The 14,019-nt window shown below is 36.8% G+C and overlaps 1 protein-coding gene across 3 annotated transcripts in view; it reads left to right on the top strand.

Moving 5' to 3' along the window:
• Nucleotides 1-14,019, top strand: part of PDPK1 (3-phosphoinositide dependent protein kinase 1) — a 75,174-nt gene that overhangs the window by 22,032 nt on the left and 39,123 nt on the right. For 2 of the 3 annotated variants that reach the window (XM_064461252.1, XM_064461253.1), the window contains exons 6-13: nucleotides 1,448-1,545; nucleotides 2,306-2,381; nucleotides 3,849-3,917; nucleotides 4,408-4,504; nucleotides 5,698-5,871; nucleotides 6,256-6,473; nucleotides 7,186-7,243; nucleotides 8,150-8,302. In XM_064461252.1, coding sequence (XP_064317322.1) covers nucleotides 1,448-1,545; nucleotides 2,306-2,381; nucleotides 3,849-3,917; nucleotides 4,408-4,504; nucleotides 5,698-5,871; nucleotides 6,256-6,473; nucleotides 7,186-7,243; nucleotides 8,150-8,302 — 943 coding nt within the window. Of the gene's footprint in view, nucleotides 1-1,447; nucleotides 1,546-2,305; nucleotides 2,382-3,848; nucleotides 3,918-4,407; nucleotides 4,505-5,697; nucleotides 5,872-6,255; nucleotides 6,474-7,185; nucleotides 7,244-8,149; nucleotides 8,303-8,903; nucleotides 13,949-14,019 lie in introns of those variants that run through there. The other variant, XM_064461254.1, reaches the window with a different exon arrangement.

The following is a 14,019-nucleotide window of genomic DNA, read 5'->3' as shown; positions in this document are numbered from 1 at the left end:
GTCTTCATATGAAGGCCACTGAGAGAAGGTCAAAAGAAAACAGTGAAATGGTGCAATTAGAGAACTTTATACTAAGTTTGTTTAATCATAAGTCCAAAGCTCTAGTAGTGCCTGAAAGCTCTTGAGACTTTTTCTGCTGCCTAGAGAAATATGACATGAGATAGAACCACTTTAAGATGCCAAGCTATTCTGGAAAAGTTACTACAGATGTATCTCTCTAGGTATCTAGATATATAGCTATATTCTACCTCCATAATATTAATATATAACATAGATATATAATATATAAACTGTATGTACATGTGTGTATAGAGTACAATATATATACACATACATGGGTATGTGTAAAAAAAAAACAAACAACAAAACCAAACCAAACAAACAAAACCCACACAGAACTGTTAAAAAGGCCTATTCGAGTCATGTACTTTCTACTCCTCTCTGAGAATAGTTATGGGAAAATGAATAGGATTTTTATGGCCTGTGTGTCAAAATTACTTCATTCCAATTGCTCTCTGCGCTAGTCCGCAGACCTCAAACTGTACAACTGCACAACCCATGCTTTTCAGTAATAGGGGGCTGTAATCTGAGGAAAATAATGCTGTACAGTGGCTGATGGAAACAGCTTTGAATTTGCACTTATTTTTCTTGTCAAACAAAACAGCTCCTATGCTTCTAGATTTCTTCGAGCATCCAAAAATACTTAGGAGGGAAGGATGTAATCTTTTCTTGCAACTGAGGAAACTTGGTGCAAAGTAAATAATATAACAGTGTAACCCAGTACTATCTTTTATGTTGTTGCTAATGAACCTTTAACATCTAACTATGGAGCAATATATTTTGTGTGGTACTGTGAGGTCTGGTTTTATTCAGAATAAGAGGCAGTGTCCATACAAATGGTATGCATGCATTAGAAATACAGATTATACATGGATTTGTATGCAACAGATGTAAACATGCCGTTCTTCATGGAGGTGGTTTACAGTTCATACCTGTTCTGGACATTTAGCTGGGGGAGGGGGGTTGCCATTGTTTTGCACTGGGTAAACAGGCCTAGAAGGTCTTACTGTCAGATGTTATTTAAATTAAGGTTTGGGAGTGAAGGGTTTCTTGGGGTTTTATTTTGGTTTGGGTTTTTTTTTGGTGGTTTTTTGTTTGTTTAGTGGGGTTTGGTTTTTTAATTTTTGTTGCACAAGTGAGATGCACAACAACATAGTTTTGAGATTATTTATCACCTCAGGTCGTCTTAGAAAAAATGTTAATTAACGGGCTTTTCAAAATCCGTTAGCAGTCTGCATGTTGACAGCTACAAGTTAGAGGAAAGTTGACGCAACAGTACATATACGATGTCTGCATCATTTCTGAGAGCATTATGTACATAAGTCACTAGGCAGTTTTGCAACTTTAATTAGTGTGCTGTTTAAATATAAAAATCTGCCTTTTCCAGGGACCTTAAGCCAGAGAACATCTTGCTAAATGAAGATATGCACATTCAAATAACAGACTTTGGAACAGCGAAAGTATTATCTGCAGATAGCAGACAAGGTATGCCGTTATTTACTTTGTCATGTGACACAGGTTACTATAGCAGGTGGTGCAAGTGGTCCTTTGGAAATGTATGTATGTTTTATTTACTAAATGGTAACCTTCAAATATCATTACCTCTTATCTAACAAAATCACTGAGAAATCTTGAAACAGTTTTGGCTTAGATCATGTCAGAAGAGGTAATATTTCTAGTGGTATAGTCAGCTATATCACCAAATATGGTGGGAAGTTAAACTACTTAAAATGTCTTTTCATTTGCAAGACAAGAATACAAACAACTAGTTACTGTGGCTCAGCTGAAACTGTAGGTTTTTGCTCTGCTCGTGTATTTAACCCCAGTGACTATCAGAGTTGCTTGAATGTGAAGGTTATAGAATACTTGTGTCACTAGTTGCTTAGTATTAACCTGTGAATCAATGATGCTGCAAACAACGCCTGAAAAAAGCACTAGGCTGACCTGAATTTGATAAACTTAATTTTTCACTTGAGTGTAGTAAGCTTGTGTTGGTAGATTTTTATACCTAACAACGGGCCTAGCTGCTTGAACCAAATAGATATCACTGAGATTGATTTGTGTCTTCCAAGCAGGTTCTGTGGATGGGTAGAGAAATTAAATTCCTGTGGGTTCTTAGTAGCATTACATAAATTGCAATAGACTGCCTTTGGGGTTCTCTTTATTGGGCTGGGGCGGGGGGGAAAGGGGGAGGTTGGCTTTTTCTTAAATATGTATTTGCTTATTTGCTTTATTTTCTTACCAGCACGGGCAAACTCATTTGTAGGGACTGCACAGTATGTTTCTCCAGAACTGCTGACAGAGAAATCTGCCTGTAAAAGGTGAGGACTCTATTTCAGAACTTTACTGACTGTCAGGATACTGTCAAGTGGCAGGGAGGGCATAAATAAAGCAATCAAGCAAGCTTAGTATTTCAAAGGGACAAGATGCTTGAGTATAAAGATAATTTTATGAGAGTTTGAAAATTTTTTCTTAACCAGTATTGCTTGTTGTCTGAGTCCTGGTTTCCCTAGTTCATCTACCTTCAGGAGTTCTACCCGACAGGATTACGTGTTGTCAGGAAGAGGTGGTGTATAGTGTGAAGTTGGATTTCTCTTACCCATAAATAAATCAGAAAACCTTTTCTGTTATCCAAATAATTATTTTAATTCTTTTTATATAAGCTTGCTCTAATATGGCAACTCCTGCTGTAAAAGCAACGGAATCTCACATTCTGTCAGTTAGGAGAAAGGCTGCAGGTTTCTTTGACTCGTGCTTAGATCAACTTGCAGTTATATTTGCTAAGCTCTGCTTGGGGTTTGCAATGTTTTAAAAGCTCATCTCTCTGCCTGGTATGAGTGATACCCTTAAGAAATTTCTTATTTCATTTAAATTGGTTCTTGATGGTAACCGATAGACTGTTGTATATCTATGTTATTACAATGTTGGAAGAGTAATTGAAGTAATCACTGACAAATCATAGGGAAAAGATCTTTTATCGATAACTGCGGTAACTTCTGCAAGCTTTTCCTGAAATGATAGAAATACCATTACTTTCCACTTTTGCTTCTAGTAAAGAGGTTTTGACTAGTTTGACTAATGGAAAGACTTCATCAGACTATCTTCTCCTTTTGGAAGTTACATAATGCTTTGTCTTTACAAAAACTCTAGGTTTGAGTAGTTTTGAGTCTTTGTTAGTATTTTAGTCTTCTATGAGGATTTCTAAACTTTAATCAAATCTATGTATCATTTACCTTGAGGTAAAATAAGTTAAAACTGCTTCTTCAGGCCAACACACTAAAACTTAAGACTCCCTCACCCATGTACCACATAGCTTGCCTTTTTGTTTCTTAAGAAAAGCTCTAAGTGAAAAAGCTGTTTTGTGACTTTCTATTTTTTGCATAAAATATTTAGAAGAGAGGATTTTAATTCTGAAGGAGCATATATTGCATGAAGTTGGATGCATCTTTGAATTGTGGTAGTAGATAATAAGTATTCTTTTTAGTCTCGTTATATACCTATTAATTATTTTGACTGAGTGTGCAGATTCAGCCATCATGCACACGTTCTTCTAGTCAATTGCTGTGGGATGGTTACTGTATTTTTTTTTTTTCCTGAAAGTTGTGTTGCTAGCCTACTCTTCTGTCAAGGAATGAAATAAAAATAGTGTGGAAATCATGCTAGGCAGGTTTGTCTGATGTGTTCATGCTATGTTCTAACTAGCAGAAGCTTAAGAATTTTTTTTAATTACAGTTTAAAGACTTCTTATAGGAAAACATGCTATATGTTTTTTCCTCTTTCTTTTGAAGCTCTGACCTCTGGGCTCTGGGATGTATAATATATCAGCTTGTAGCTGGATTGCCTCCATTTAGAGCTGGGTAAGAGATTAAGCTAATTCTTTTCATGTGGTTCATAAATATATTTGGCTTGGTTTTGGCTTTTACCTTACTACCAGTTCTGAAGTACAATTTTTCATGGTGTTAATATCATGCCTGCTTTTACTTGTCCTTTCTGATGTCATGAAGGTGCTTAGACAGCTATAACTAGAGTTTCTGAGAGAAGACATTCCTTAATTTATCCTAGGATTTCACATGTAATTTATACCATAAAGGTAACTATGCCTACATGAAGAAGGTATGAAGTGCCTCTGTATTGAACTATTTGAAGTTTTCTTGTTGTTATTCAAGTATCTGGTGCTTACAGGATCATAGATACTTGGAAGACCATACCACTTTACCCTAGAAAGATTTATGGGAATGTGACTTAACTTGTAGATCTGCTGTTTAATATTTGTCCAGATTATGTACTGTTAAGGTGAAAGAACCATGGAGAGCTAATAACAAGGGCTCATATTTTTCTCTTTTGCAGAAATGAATATCTTATATTCCAGAAGATAATAAAGTTGGAATATGACTTTCCAGAAAAATTTTTTCCCAAGGCAAAAGACCTTGTTGAAAAGCTATTGGTAAATATTTGCTACTGTTATATTATTTGATGACATTGGAAACATTCATATTATGTTGTTTTTTCCTAAAGTTTCTATGTGCTCTATTGCAAACCTTATAATAAGAATGACTTTGAATATTTGACTTGTGTAGGGGAGTGTCTTGAAAATCAGCATCCGTTATTAAACAGCACTTAGATTATTATTATTTTTTAAATCTGAATTCTAAAGTGTGGTCAAGAAATATGTCTCAGTGAAATGGAAGCAAATGGTTCTAAATACTGTGCATTGCACAGTAAGTAAAGATTCAAATAGTTAGGTTTACATGGTACTCAGATTAATTCTTGTTGAGATGCATAATGAATTGTTTAGTTGAAAAGTGTTCTACACATCATGGGCAGGTATAGTCACTGCAATGTAAATGAACTTACTTTGCATTTTAGCGTGCACTTAATACATGTCTCAATAGTATCAGCCGAAGAATTACTCTGCATGTGAATATTTGACAGATAGGAGAAAAAAAGGTCTTATGAGTGAGAGATAGCCATGACACTGAAATTAATATGCAGAGAACATTTTGGGTGGTATAAGATTTTTGAAATACCATTGTCTAGTGTATTACCATGGGGTGGGGGGGGAGGAGGAAACTGTGTCTTAATTTTGTGGATGATGAGTGCAACTATTGTAAAGGACCTAGCAGCATGTTCCTGTGTCCAGGCCAGCTCTATAGCCAAGCCAGTGCCTGCCAAACTGTAAGGTCCAGGTTGTGTCAACACCCCAAAAACTGTGCGGTTTTAGGGTGCTTGAGAGATTGATGTTTGACACCAACTATAGCTTCCACAGCTTTTTGCATCACTAGAATGGGGTGCTGGGCTATGCTTAAATGAGCTCTGCTCCATTGGGCCGTCTCTGTATGCTTGCTTGGTTTTGTTTCTGTCTTATGAAGAAACAACACCAAAAATTTTGTTTGGACCCAAAGAAGTGCTCCTTTCTCTATATCTGTGAACTGGTCTGATACAAAATCTTGCTAGACAAGACATACTGACAAATAACGTCTTGTATTGTAAGCAAACTTCTTATATTCTAGATACGTATGCTTAGGTCAGTGAGACCAACTGGTTTAAGTTTTTGCCTGTTCCTGTGCAAATGTGAATGGTGTGTGCCCCTTCCTTGTCATCATTATATGCATGTTAACTTAATTGTAACTTGCTCAGGTTCTAGATGCTACCAACAGATTAGGTTGTGAAGAAATGGGAGGATATGGACCTCTTAAGGCTCACCCCTTCTTCGAATCCATTGTTTGGGAGAACCTACATCTTCAGACACCCCCAAAACTTACAGCATATTTACCTGCTATGTCAGAGGATGATGAAGACTGTTATGGAAATGTATGTTTGTCTATTGCTATATTCAGCTCCAATGCTGCCTGAGGCTTTCATTAAAGCATAATTATTGCATATTAAATATTTTTATTGAAACTAATGATCAGTTATATTTTAATGAAGACTCAGTTATTACGAATCTAATATAAAATTGATGGTTAAAATTTGAGCTGGTCAGCATTTTTTTACCTGATAAAGTGAGCGTTTGGAAAAAATACCGGTTGGCTTGGTTTTGACCAAGCATACTTTTTTGGATAAGTGCCTGTTAATCTATAGAGAGTAGGCTGTCTTTTTGCCCAAAAGCATGCTTAAATTAAAATCTGTGGTTTAGTGCAAAATAAGCTTTTTAATTGAAGACATTTCTTTACTTCATTTTGTTTCCTCCTTTAGTATGACAATCTCCTGAGTCAGTTTGGCTGTATGCAAGTTTCTGGTTCTGCCTCTTCCCATTCACTGTCTGCCCCAGAGACAAGTACACCACAGACATCAGGAGGAAATATTGAACAGTATATTCATGATCTTGACAACAATTCCTTTGAGCTGGACTTACAGTTTTCTGAAGATGAAAAGAGATTACTTCTGGCAAAACAAGCTGGTGGAAATCCTTGGTAAGATCTTTGAATATAGCTCATCTGTTACTTGCACAGCAGTAAGGAATCCAGAAAAAATAAGTTATTTTGATTCAAATTAATATTTGTTAATCTTAATATCTTCAAGCAAACAATTAGTGACTAGATTTTTCTTGACTTCTATTTTTAAAGCAATAGCAGTGAAAACCTAATACTATGTTTCCAAAATTTTTCTTGACTTCTATTTTTAAAGCAATAGCAGTGAAAACCTAATACTATGTTTCCAAAATTTGCAAGGTCTAGAAGGTGTTGTGGAGTATGTTTGTAAGATAAGCAGACAGTGCTGAGAAGTCTTCCCACTACAGAGTCCTAGAACTAGAAAAGGTTCCTTCATTCTTACAGTTGCCATAAGTTTTTGGGGTTTTTTTGCATGATAATATTCTGTTGATATCTAACCAAAATACCTCCAGACCGTGTACTTACTAGCATTCCTCTTCACTCTTGAGAGCAGTTTCTCATTTGGTTTTTTTTTTTTTTCTCGTTCCCGCTGTCATATTTTAGAAAAACTCTTTGGCATGGAATGAGGAAGAGTCCAAAACTCATCTAGTTAATTTGTTCAGGACTCTTTGGCAGAAAAGGAGATGCTAGGGAGAGACATGGAAAATTCCTTAATTAATAATAATAAAAGGTGTTTCTGTGGAAGAATTACTTCTGGAGTAATAGTTGTTTGTGTTTTTTTTTTTTTTTAAAGGCATCAGTTTGTAGAAAATAACTTAATCCTAAAAATGGGTCCAGTGGACAAAAGAAAGGTAAGGGCTTTTAATTCCCTTTAACAAGGTTCAGCTGTCACATTTTTGCGCAGTTGCAGCATAGATGAGGAACCTGTTTTAGAGCTTCCTTGTTTAACTTATTTGTAAGTGGCAAAGTGTTTTGTTTATTTTTTAAAATGTAGTGTTTTCTTGTGAATAGATTGGTTTTTCTTGATTTCTGGAAAAGGCTAAAAGTGTTATGTACTATCGCTGATTTCATGCTGCAACTGTAGTAAATGAGTTTTTGTTCCCTCTCCTCCTCCCAATCTGATACAGCCCACTTAATGCTTTGTCTTGATGCACGTCTGCATGTGAATCAAGCCACAAATATCGGAAGATAAAATACAAGCCCATGTTGTCCTTAACTGTGGTGTTTTTCCTGGATCTGACTAGTGCCTTTATCCTGAGAGAGGCAGAGGTGACACTAGAACAGGTTTAAGTATTGACTTTAACATGGTACAGATGAGCAACAATAGTCTGTGTCAGCTTTACAGGAATGTAGGTTCTCTTTCATCAAAGTTACTACCTGCTTCTTCCTAATTTTATCCACAAAATCATGAGTATTGATTTCTGTGCTGGAATCTTTGACAAATAGATTTTGCTTCACTCTGTACAGCTAGTTGTTCTATGTTTTGTTAGAACTTGAAGGTGCTTTCTTAAAATAGTAGTTGTGTTTTGCCATATAGTAGGAATACATTGCAAACCCCTAGAAAAGGAGTGAGGTCAAATAGGTAAAGCAAAAGGGAGAAGAAGAAAATTCCCTCAAACTTAAACATTGTATCCCATCACTGAGCTGTTTTAATTCACTTCTGTTGTTAAATTCAGAGATCTATACACCTATACATATTCTTTTTCTTTTTTTCCTTGCACTTTTTTTTGCATTGCTGCTTCTGATTTTCTTATTAGGGATTGTTTGCACGTCGGCGCCAATTGCTGCTCACAGAAGGACCCCACCTGTATTATGTGGATCCTGTCAACAAAGTTCTAAAAGGAGAAATTCCGTGGTCTTTAGAGTTGCGGCCAGAAGCCAAGAATTTTAAGACATTTTTTGTTCACACAGTAAGTGACTTTCTTTACTTTCTTTCTAAGTTACACTGAGGCCCTTGGACAATTATTGTAAGATGTTAACAAATACATTTTTCTAGAGAAAGTGTAATTCCTTAAATGCAAGTGTTGGTAGCCTTAATTTAAACAAACAAACAACATGCACCCCCTACCCCCCAAAATAAAAACCCAACAAACACAAAATCCCGGCCCTCCAAAAAACAAACAAACAAAACCCCCTGACAAACGCATTTCCTACAAAAAAAAAATTTGTATTTTTATTTTTTCATGTGTAAATAAACTAGAATTGGATTTTGGGATTTGAAGGAAGTTCTTAAGAAGGACTCTTAAAATGTAGCCTTCTTTGTATCTAGTGGATCACAATGAGTGTACCAACAATATATTGTCAGTTGACTTCTGACTGCTTAACAATATTGAGATGCCAGGTGTATGGTTATTCAGTGATATATAATGTTATATAACTGTAATTGAATTTAACTTTTGGAAAGTTTATTAACTGATTCTGAATAATTGTTTTATTGGTAGGTGCAGAATAACTACTGCTTTTTGGTTAAACTGTGTTTGGAGTACTCATTAAAATGTTGTTCGCTTATAGCCAAACAGGACATATTACCTGATGGACCCGAGTGGGAATGCTCATAAATGGTGCAAAAAGATACATGAAGTTTGGCGGCACAGATACCACCAGAATGCTGCTAAATAGTAAAGCTCATCCAAAATTTCCCAGTTTCCCTACTTGCTGCTAGAACTCCGTGTGCAGCCGATCAGAGGAATCTTTTCAACCCACCTATTACCATCTCAAGGGGAAGCATATGTCTGAAATGTTCTGGTTCTTTTTGTTTTTGTTTGTGTTTTTTTTTTTTTTAAGAAAGAAAAAAAGAAAAGCAAAAACCTAATGGAATTCAGGGTCGCTTTGCTTGCTCTTTGTGCTTCTGTTGAGGCTTCCACATGCATATCATTGCAGTGAAGATCTTGCTTTTGTGCACTTCAGCTCAATTTCTGCTGCAGACTAGTGGATAGACCTTGCATTACCAGCATCACTTAAGATGAGTTAAAACCAATCCACACGCACACATGCCGAATCATGTACCAGCCTTGTGTGTTATGGGGCTGGAGTTTTCTGTGACTCTCAGATTATCATTAAACTATTTCATCAGGGAGCTTTTATATGCCTCGCCTAAGCACCACCTCTTTGTTTTCCTTTCCTCACAGTCCCCCAGCTTATTGGTATATGGCATTTGTAGCCAGGTCAGTTGCACCCTTGTGTAATTCCTAATATAGTTCTGGTTGCAGGATTTATGTGGTACTTTAATTATGTGAATGAATCAGATGTATGTGTCTGGCAGACAGGCTCCAATGATACAGGTTGTGAGAGAGTAAAATGCTGAACATGGCACTGAAAGTTTTCTAAAACTGAAATGTTGGCTTCTGAAGCATATAAGATTTTAAACATTCAATTTAAATTTTAATATGAATCATATGTGTGTTTAATCAAGGGACGATAAACTTACCAGCATGCTTTTAACTAATGCTAACTAAAAATTAACTAGTTAGTATAGGGGGAAAAAAAGGGTTACTATCGAAGTAGTAAATAGTTTTTCACCTTTTCAGGAGATGAGGGCTAGAAGCTTTCTTTCCAGGGTGTGCATGTATTGTGCATTTTAGTGGGGCCAACCTATCTACCTGGGTAGAGAAGGAAGTGTGAAAGCTTTGTACAATTGATTACTTGACTTTTTTGTCTCATTGTATAATGAGATGTACAAAAAATCCTATTTTTGGTCTTGGCCAAATATTTAGTGACTCTGGGGAAAAAAAATTAAGCAGTTGAAATATTAGATCCATAAAATAATCTGTTAAAAATTCAGAGGAAAATATTGATACAAAGGGGAAAATACATGGTACTTAAGGCATAGCTATAAAATGAAAATATTTTTCATATCGATCACCTTAATCCTCTTCAAATTAAGGCTTTTTGTGGTCAAACATTTCTTGTAACGTTGCAAAGCATAACTTTATATGTGCTAAAACCAACTTTCCTAATGGTATTTTTGACACGCCCGTGTTCCTGAACCTTGCAGAGAAGAATGACTTGGGTCTGGACAAAGGCATTCCTTCCTTGTTTTAAAAGCAGTATAAACATCACACCTATTTATTTACCTTCTACACATACCATCTCTTTGCATTTTGACGTCTTATACTATGATGTGCTTTTCCTTCCACCAAAGAAAAAAATGTTCTGCAAAACTCATGGGCTACTGTTCTAGAGGCAGTGTTTTAAAAGCAGTGGTTTATCAGGATTTCTCAGAAAACACGTGAATGTTGGATATTTTGTTGTTGTACAGCGTGAAGGACATTTGTTATTGATCTCTTAAAAACTGTGTTATATAGTTGAACTTGATGACAGTTCAGCTTTTCTAGTATCTTTCAGTCTTTAAAGTGCAGAGAGTGCAGTTGCTTTTTGGAGGAACGACATTCTTGTAGTTATCCCTGTTATCCCACCGTGTAGAGGGACTTGACAAAAGTGAATCACTGGCTTACAGTGCCTGGTGTTAAGGGAGCTAAGGTGTCCTGTAAATGGATGAGATGAGAAAGACTGAACACCATTCCCATTGTATCATGAGAAATTTCATCACATGCAAGGTATACTTCTTGTCGCTAAAATTTGAATAGCACAGTACACCTTCTATGTGTGCCTGTATTAATCCTGTATTTACCATTCTAATCAAGATGACATGTATTGTAAGTTTGCAGTGCTGTCCATTTGTTCTCTGGCTGTCAAATTCCAGCTGTATTTTCGGTCCACTGGAGGCAACCCTACCGCTTTTGGATTTAGTCTTTGGTAAAGAGATGTAGACATATTCCCAACTTTATACAAGAGAGTTTGGCAGTGATGGAGATTCATGGTGCCACTGCTGTTCGATGTGACAAAACTTAGCCTCACATAAGTCTGGCAAAGTTGTTCTGCTAATAGTGAATGCCTTAGCTTCATTAGGAGACGGTGATCTCCATTGGCTTGTTCACTAGGTGGAAATCTAGGAATGCTTCAACATGTTTTCTGTAATATTTAGCCTTGTAATCATTTTGCCATAACAAAGTAATTACCCTGCTTTTTCACACCTTGAAAAAATCCTCTCTCGGTAGACTTCTGTCCTGCCCACCAAAAGCTTTCAGCCAAAGAAATCTTGATATCAGTAAGCTATCAAGAAGGTGTCTGGAAGGCTGATGTCTGCATTCTAGTATTCCTTTTTTCTTTTGACAATGCTGCCATTAGAAAACTGTGAGCATCTCTTCCAGGCATCCCTCCCCTTAGAACTTCAGTATTCCAAATCGAGTCTTCCTTAGCTGCTGCTTTTTGGGGAAGGGACTGGAACTTTTCTGGGAGAGGTACTTGTCTTGTACTGTAAATGAAATCTGTGGTTTTGAAAGGCGGCACAAGAATAGAGTGAGACAAGACAAAGCAATCATACGGATTTAAGTATGTTTTACCAGTTTCTCCACTTAAATATGTGTTGGCAGGTGGTGCATACTTTGGAGGGCTGGTTCCTGTTTCAGTTGCTTATAACTGCAGTGGGGTAGTTTCAGATCTTTGTCCTGAAGATCACTCCTGTGGGTCATGGGAGTTCACGGAATGAAATGTACCAGGGAGGCTCTTCAGAGCTGCAGATAAGCCAGTTATTTTTTCTGCTCTTTATCCAAGGTCTTTCAAAGCACAAAAAGGCTTGTTAGGCACTTGAAGATTCTTCTTGACTTCTCACTGCAAACCTACTGAAAATCCAATCTGTTGGTTGTTTCGTTCTGTCTTTTGCATTTTGAACAATTTCTTTACAAATTGTTAGCATCTGTCCAGTAGTGTTATAATTTTGTTTTGCTTGGGATTTGAACTTCAGGAAGGTGTTTATTGCACTGTTTTCAATTGGGTGGAGCATAAGAAGGGATGACATACTACTAGAGAGGATTTTTGAATCACACTGTTCTATTCAGTGTCCAGCCCAGTCACTGGAAGTTTTAAACTACTTTGATAAACTGGAGAGATGAGTTTGTTTACCATTCGCCTTAAAGTCCAGTTTTGAGAAGAATTTATGTTAAGGAAGACTTGCTTCAGATGTGACGTTGAGGCATTGTGAGCAGACTGGTATTACCTATTAAGATCTAATTTGCCTAAGCATTTAAATGCTGAAGACATCAAACTACCAGATAATACTGTGCTCCACTTACTTTTCTCCTTCTGATATGATTTAGTTGTGAAGTGTCTGCTATATGTAACCCCAGAAAAAAATCTCTTTAGGTTGAAACAAAGTGTTAATTGTAACCCATTTTCATAGTCCAAGATGTTTAATTTAATGTGCTTGATATCATTACATTTTGTGCTGGGAACTTTGAAGAATCCTGAGGACTTCCCACATCTACATTTAACAGTTTCTTTTGAATGATTTGGTAAAGTCAGCACAATTGCTTTGTTTGGCCTATGGACAAAACACTTTGATTCTAAGACCTTGCTTGAAAGAACTTGTGTATTAATAGTTGCCTAAAGATGTGGTCTGTGGATTCTGATCATTCTTTCTGCTAGTGAATTACACAAATAGGTGTGGTATTTATATCTGAAATTTTGCTGAATGCCTGGAATATTTCACAGTGCTCCTGCAAAGCTTCATGACACAGATTGTCTATCAGTTGATCAAGTGAGCTTACAGACAAGTAATTCTCTGACCCAAAATGGCACACTTTCAGTTAAGACTGGTAATTTAAGAATGTTTCTTCTTAGGAGAAATATGACTCTTACACAGCAAACAATTGGAGAGGTTCTTAAGCACCCGATAACCTGGTCTGTCTGTCAGCATGGCAGTGAATGCAGATGGTTGCCATTTGACAAAGCTTCCTATGACCATGTACTAACTCTGATTGGATGTTGCAAATGTTCAAAATTGTAGCAGAACTTACAATTACAGTATCTGACAAAAGAGGGGAAAAATAGGAACCAGGAACCATAATCAGTTTTGATAGTTGTATGCTAGCTGTTTTCAGGTTGGTGGCAGTCAGTTACGTGTGTAATATTCTCTACCTGGTTTGTAGCTGTAACTGTGATGTACAGATAAAAGCAACCCCCTACCCCCACCACTCTCCCCCGCCCCCCCCAAAAAAACACCAAAAAAACCAGAACAAAAAACCCCCCACCAAACAATAAAAGAAACCCAAACCCCCTCAACAAGCACCACAAAACAATCTCCCCTTCAAGAACTCGTGAAAAAAAAAAGCAAATAATGCAATGATATAAGATACACACTTTTGTATTTTTATTCTTATAAGGTTATTTGCTGGCTCTTGTTGGCCTCTAGTTCAGTCTGTGTTATTTAAATTCTAATATATGAATTATTTGGATTGAATTCATGTTCGGGGCCATGGTGTTGTATGTATTAATGTACAGCCTTGAATGTGAATAATTATTGTAAACTATATTTTACACCTTTTTTCTGGCTTTATTATATAAATTTTCTATTGGTCGATGATTTAATCATATCTCATAATTTAATGACTGTTTATTCTCCTCTCGACAGATCTCTGTGCTGTAGATGTGTAGTTAGTGACTGGATGATGGATTTCACTTATGCTTGGTAGTCTGTAATAAAGGCATGTAGGGTCCTGGCCTGGCCTCCGCCTCTTCCTTCCGCCGCGGGGGGCGGGTGGGAGCTGCGGCCCGGCGTGGGCGCGGGCGG

Source organism: Phalacrocorax carbo, chromosome 10 (genome assembly GCF_963921805.1).
Source record: "Phalacrocorax carbo chromosome 10, bPhaCar2.1, whole genome shotgun sequence".
Taxonomy (NCBI): domain Eukaryota; kingdom Metazoa; phylum Chordata; class Aves; order Suliformes; family Phalacrocoracidae; genus Phalacrocorax; species Phalacrocorax carbo.
This window is presented reverse-complemented; position numbering and strand designations above follow the sequence as displayed.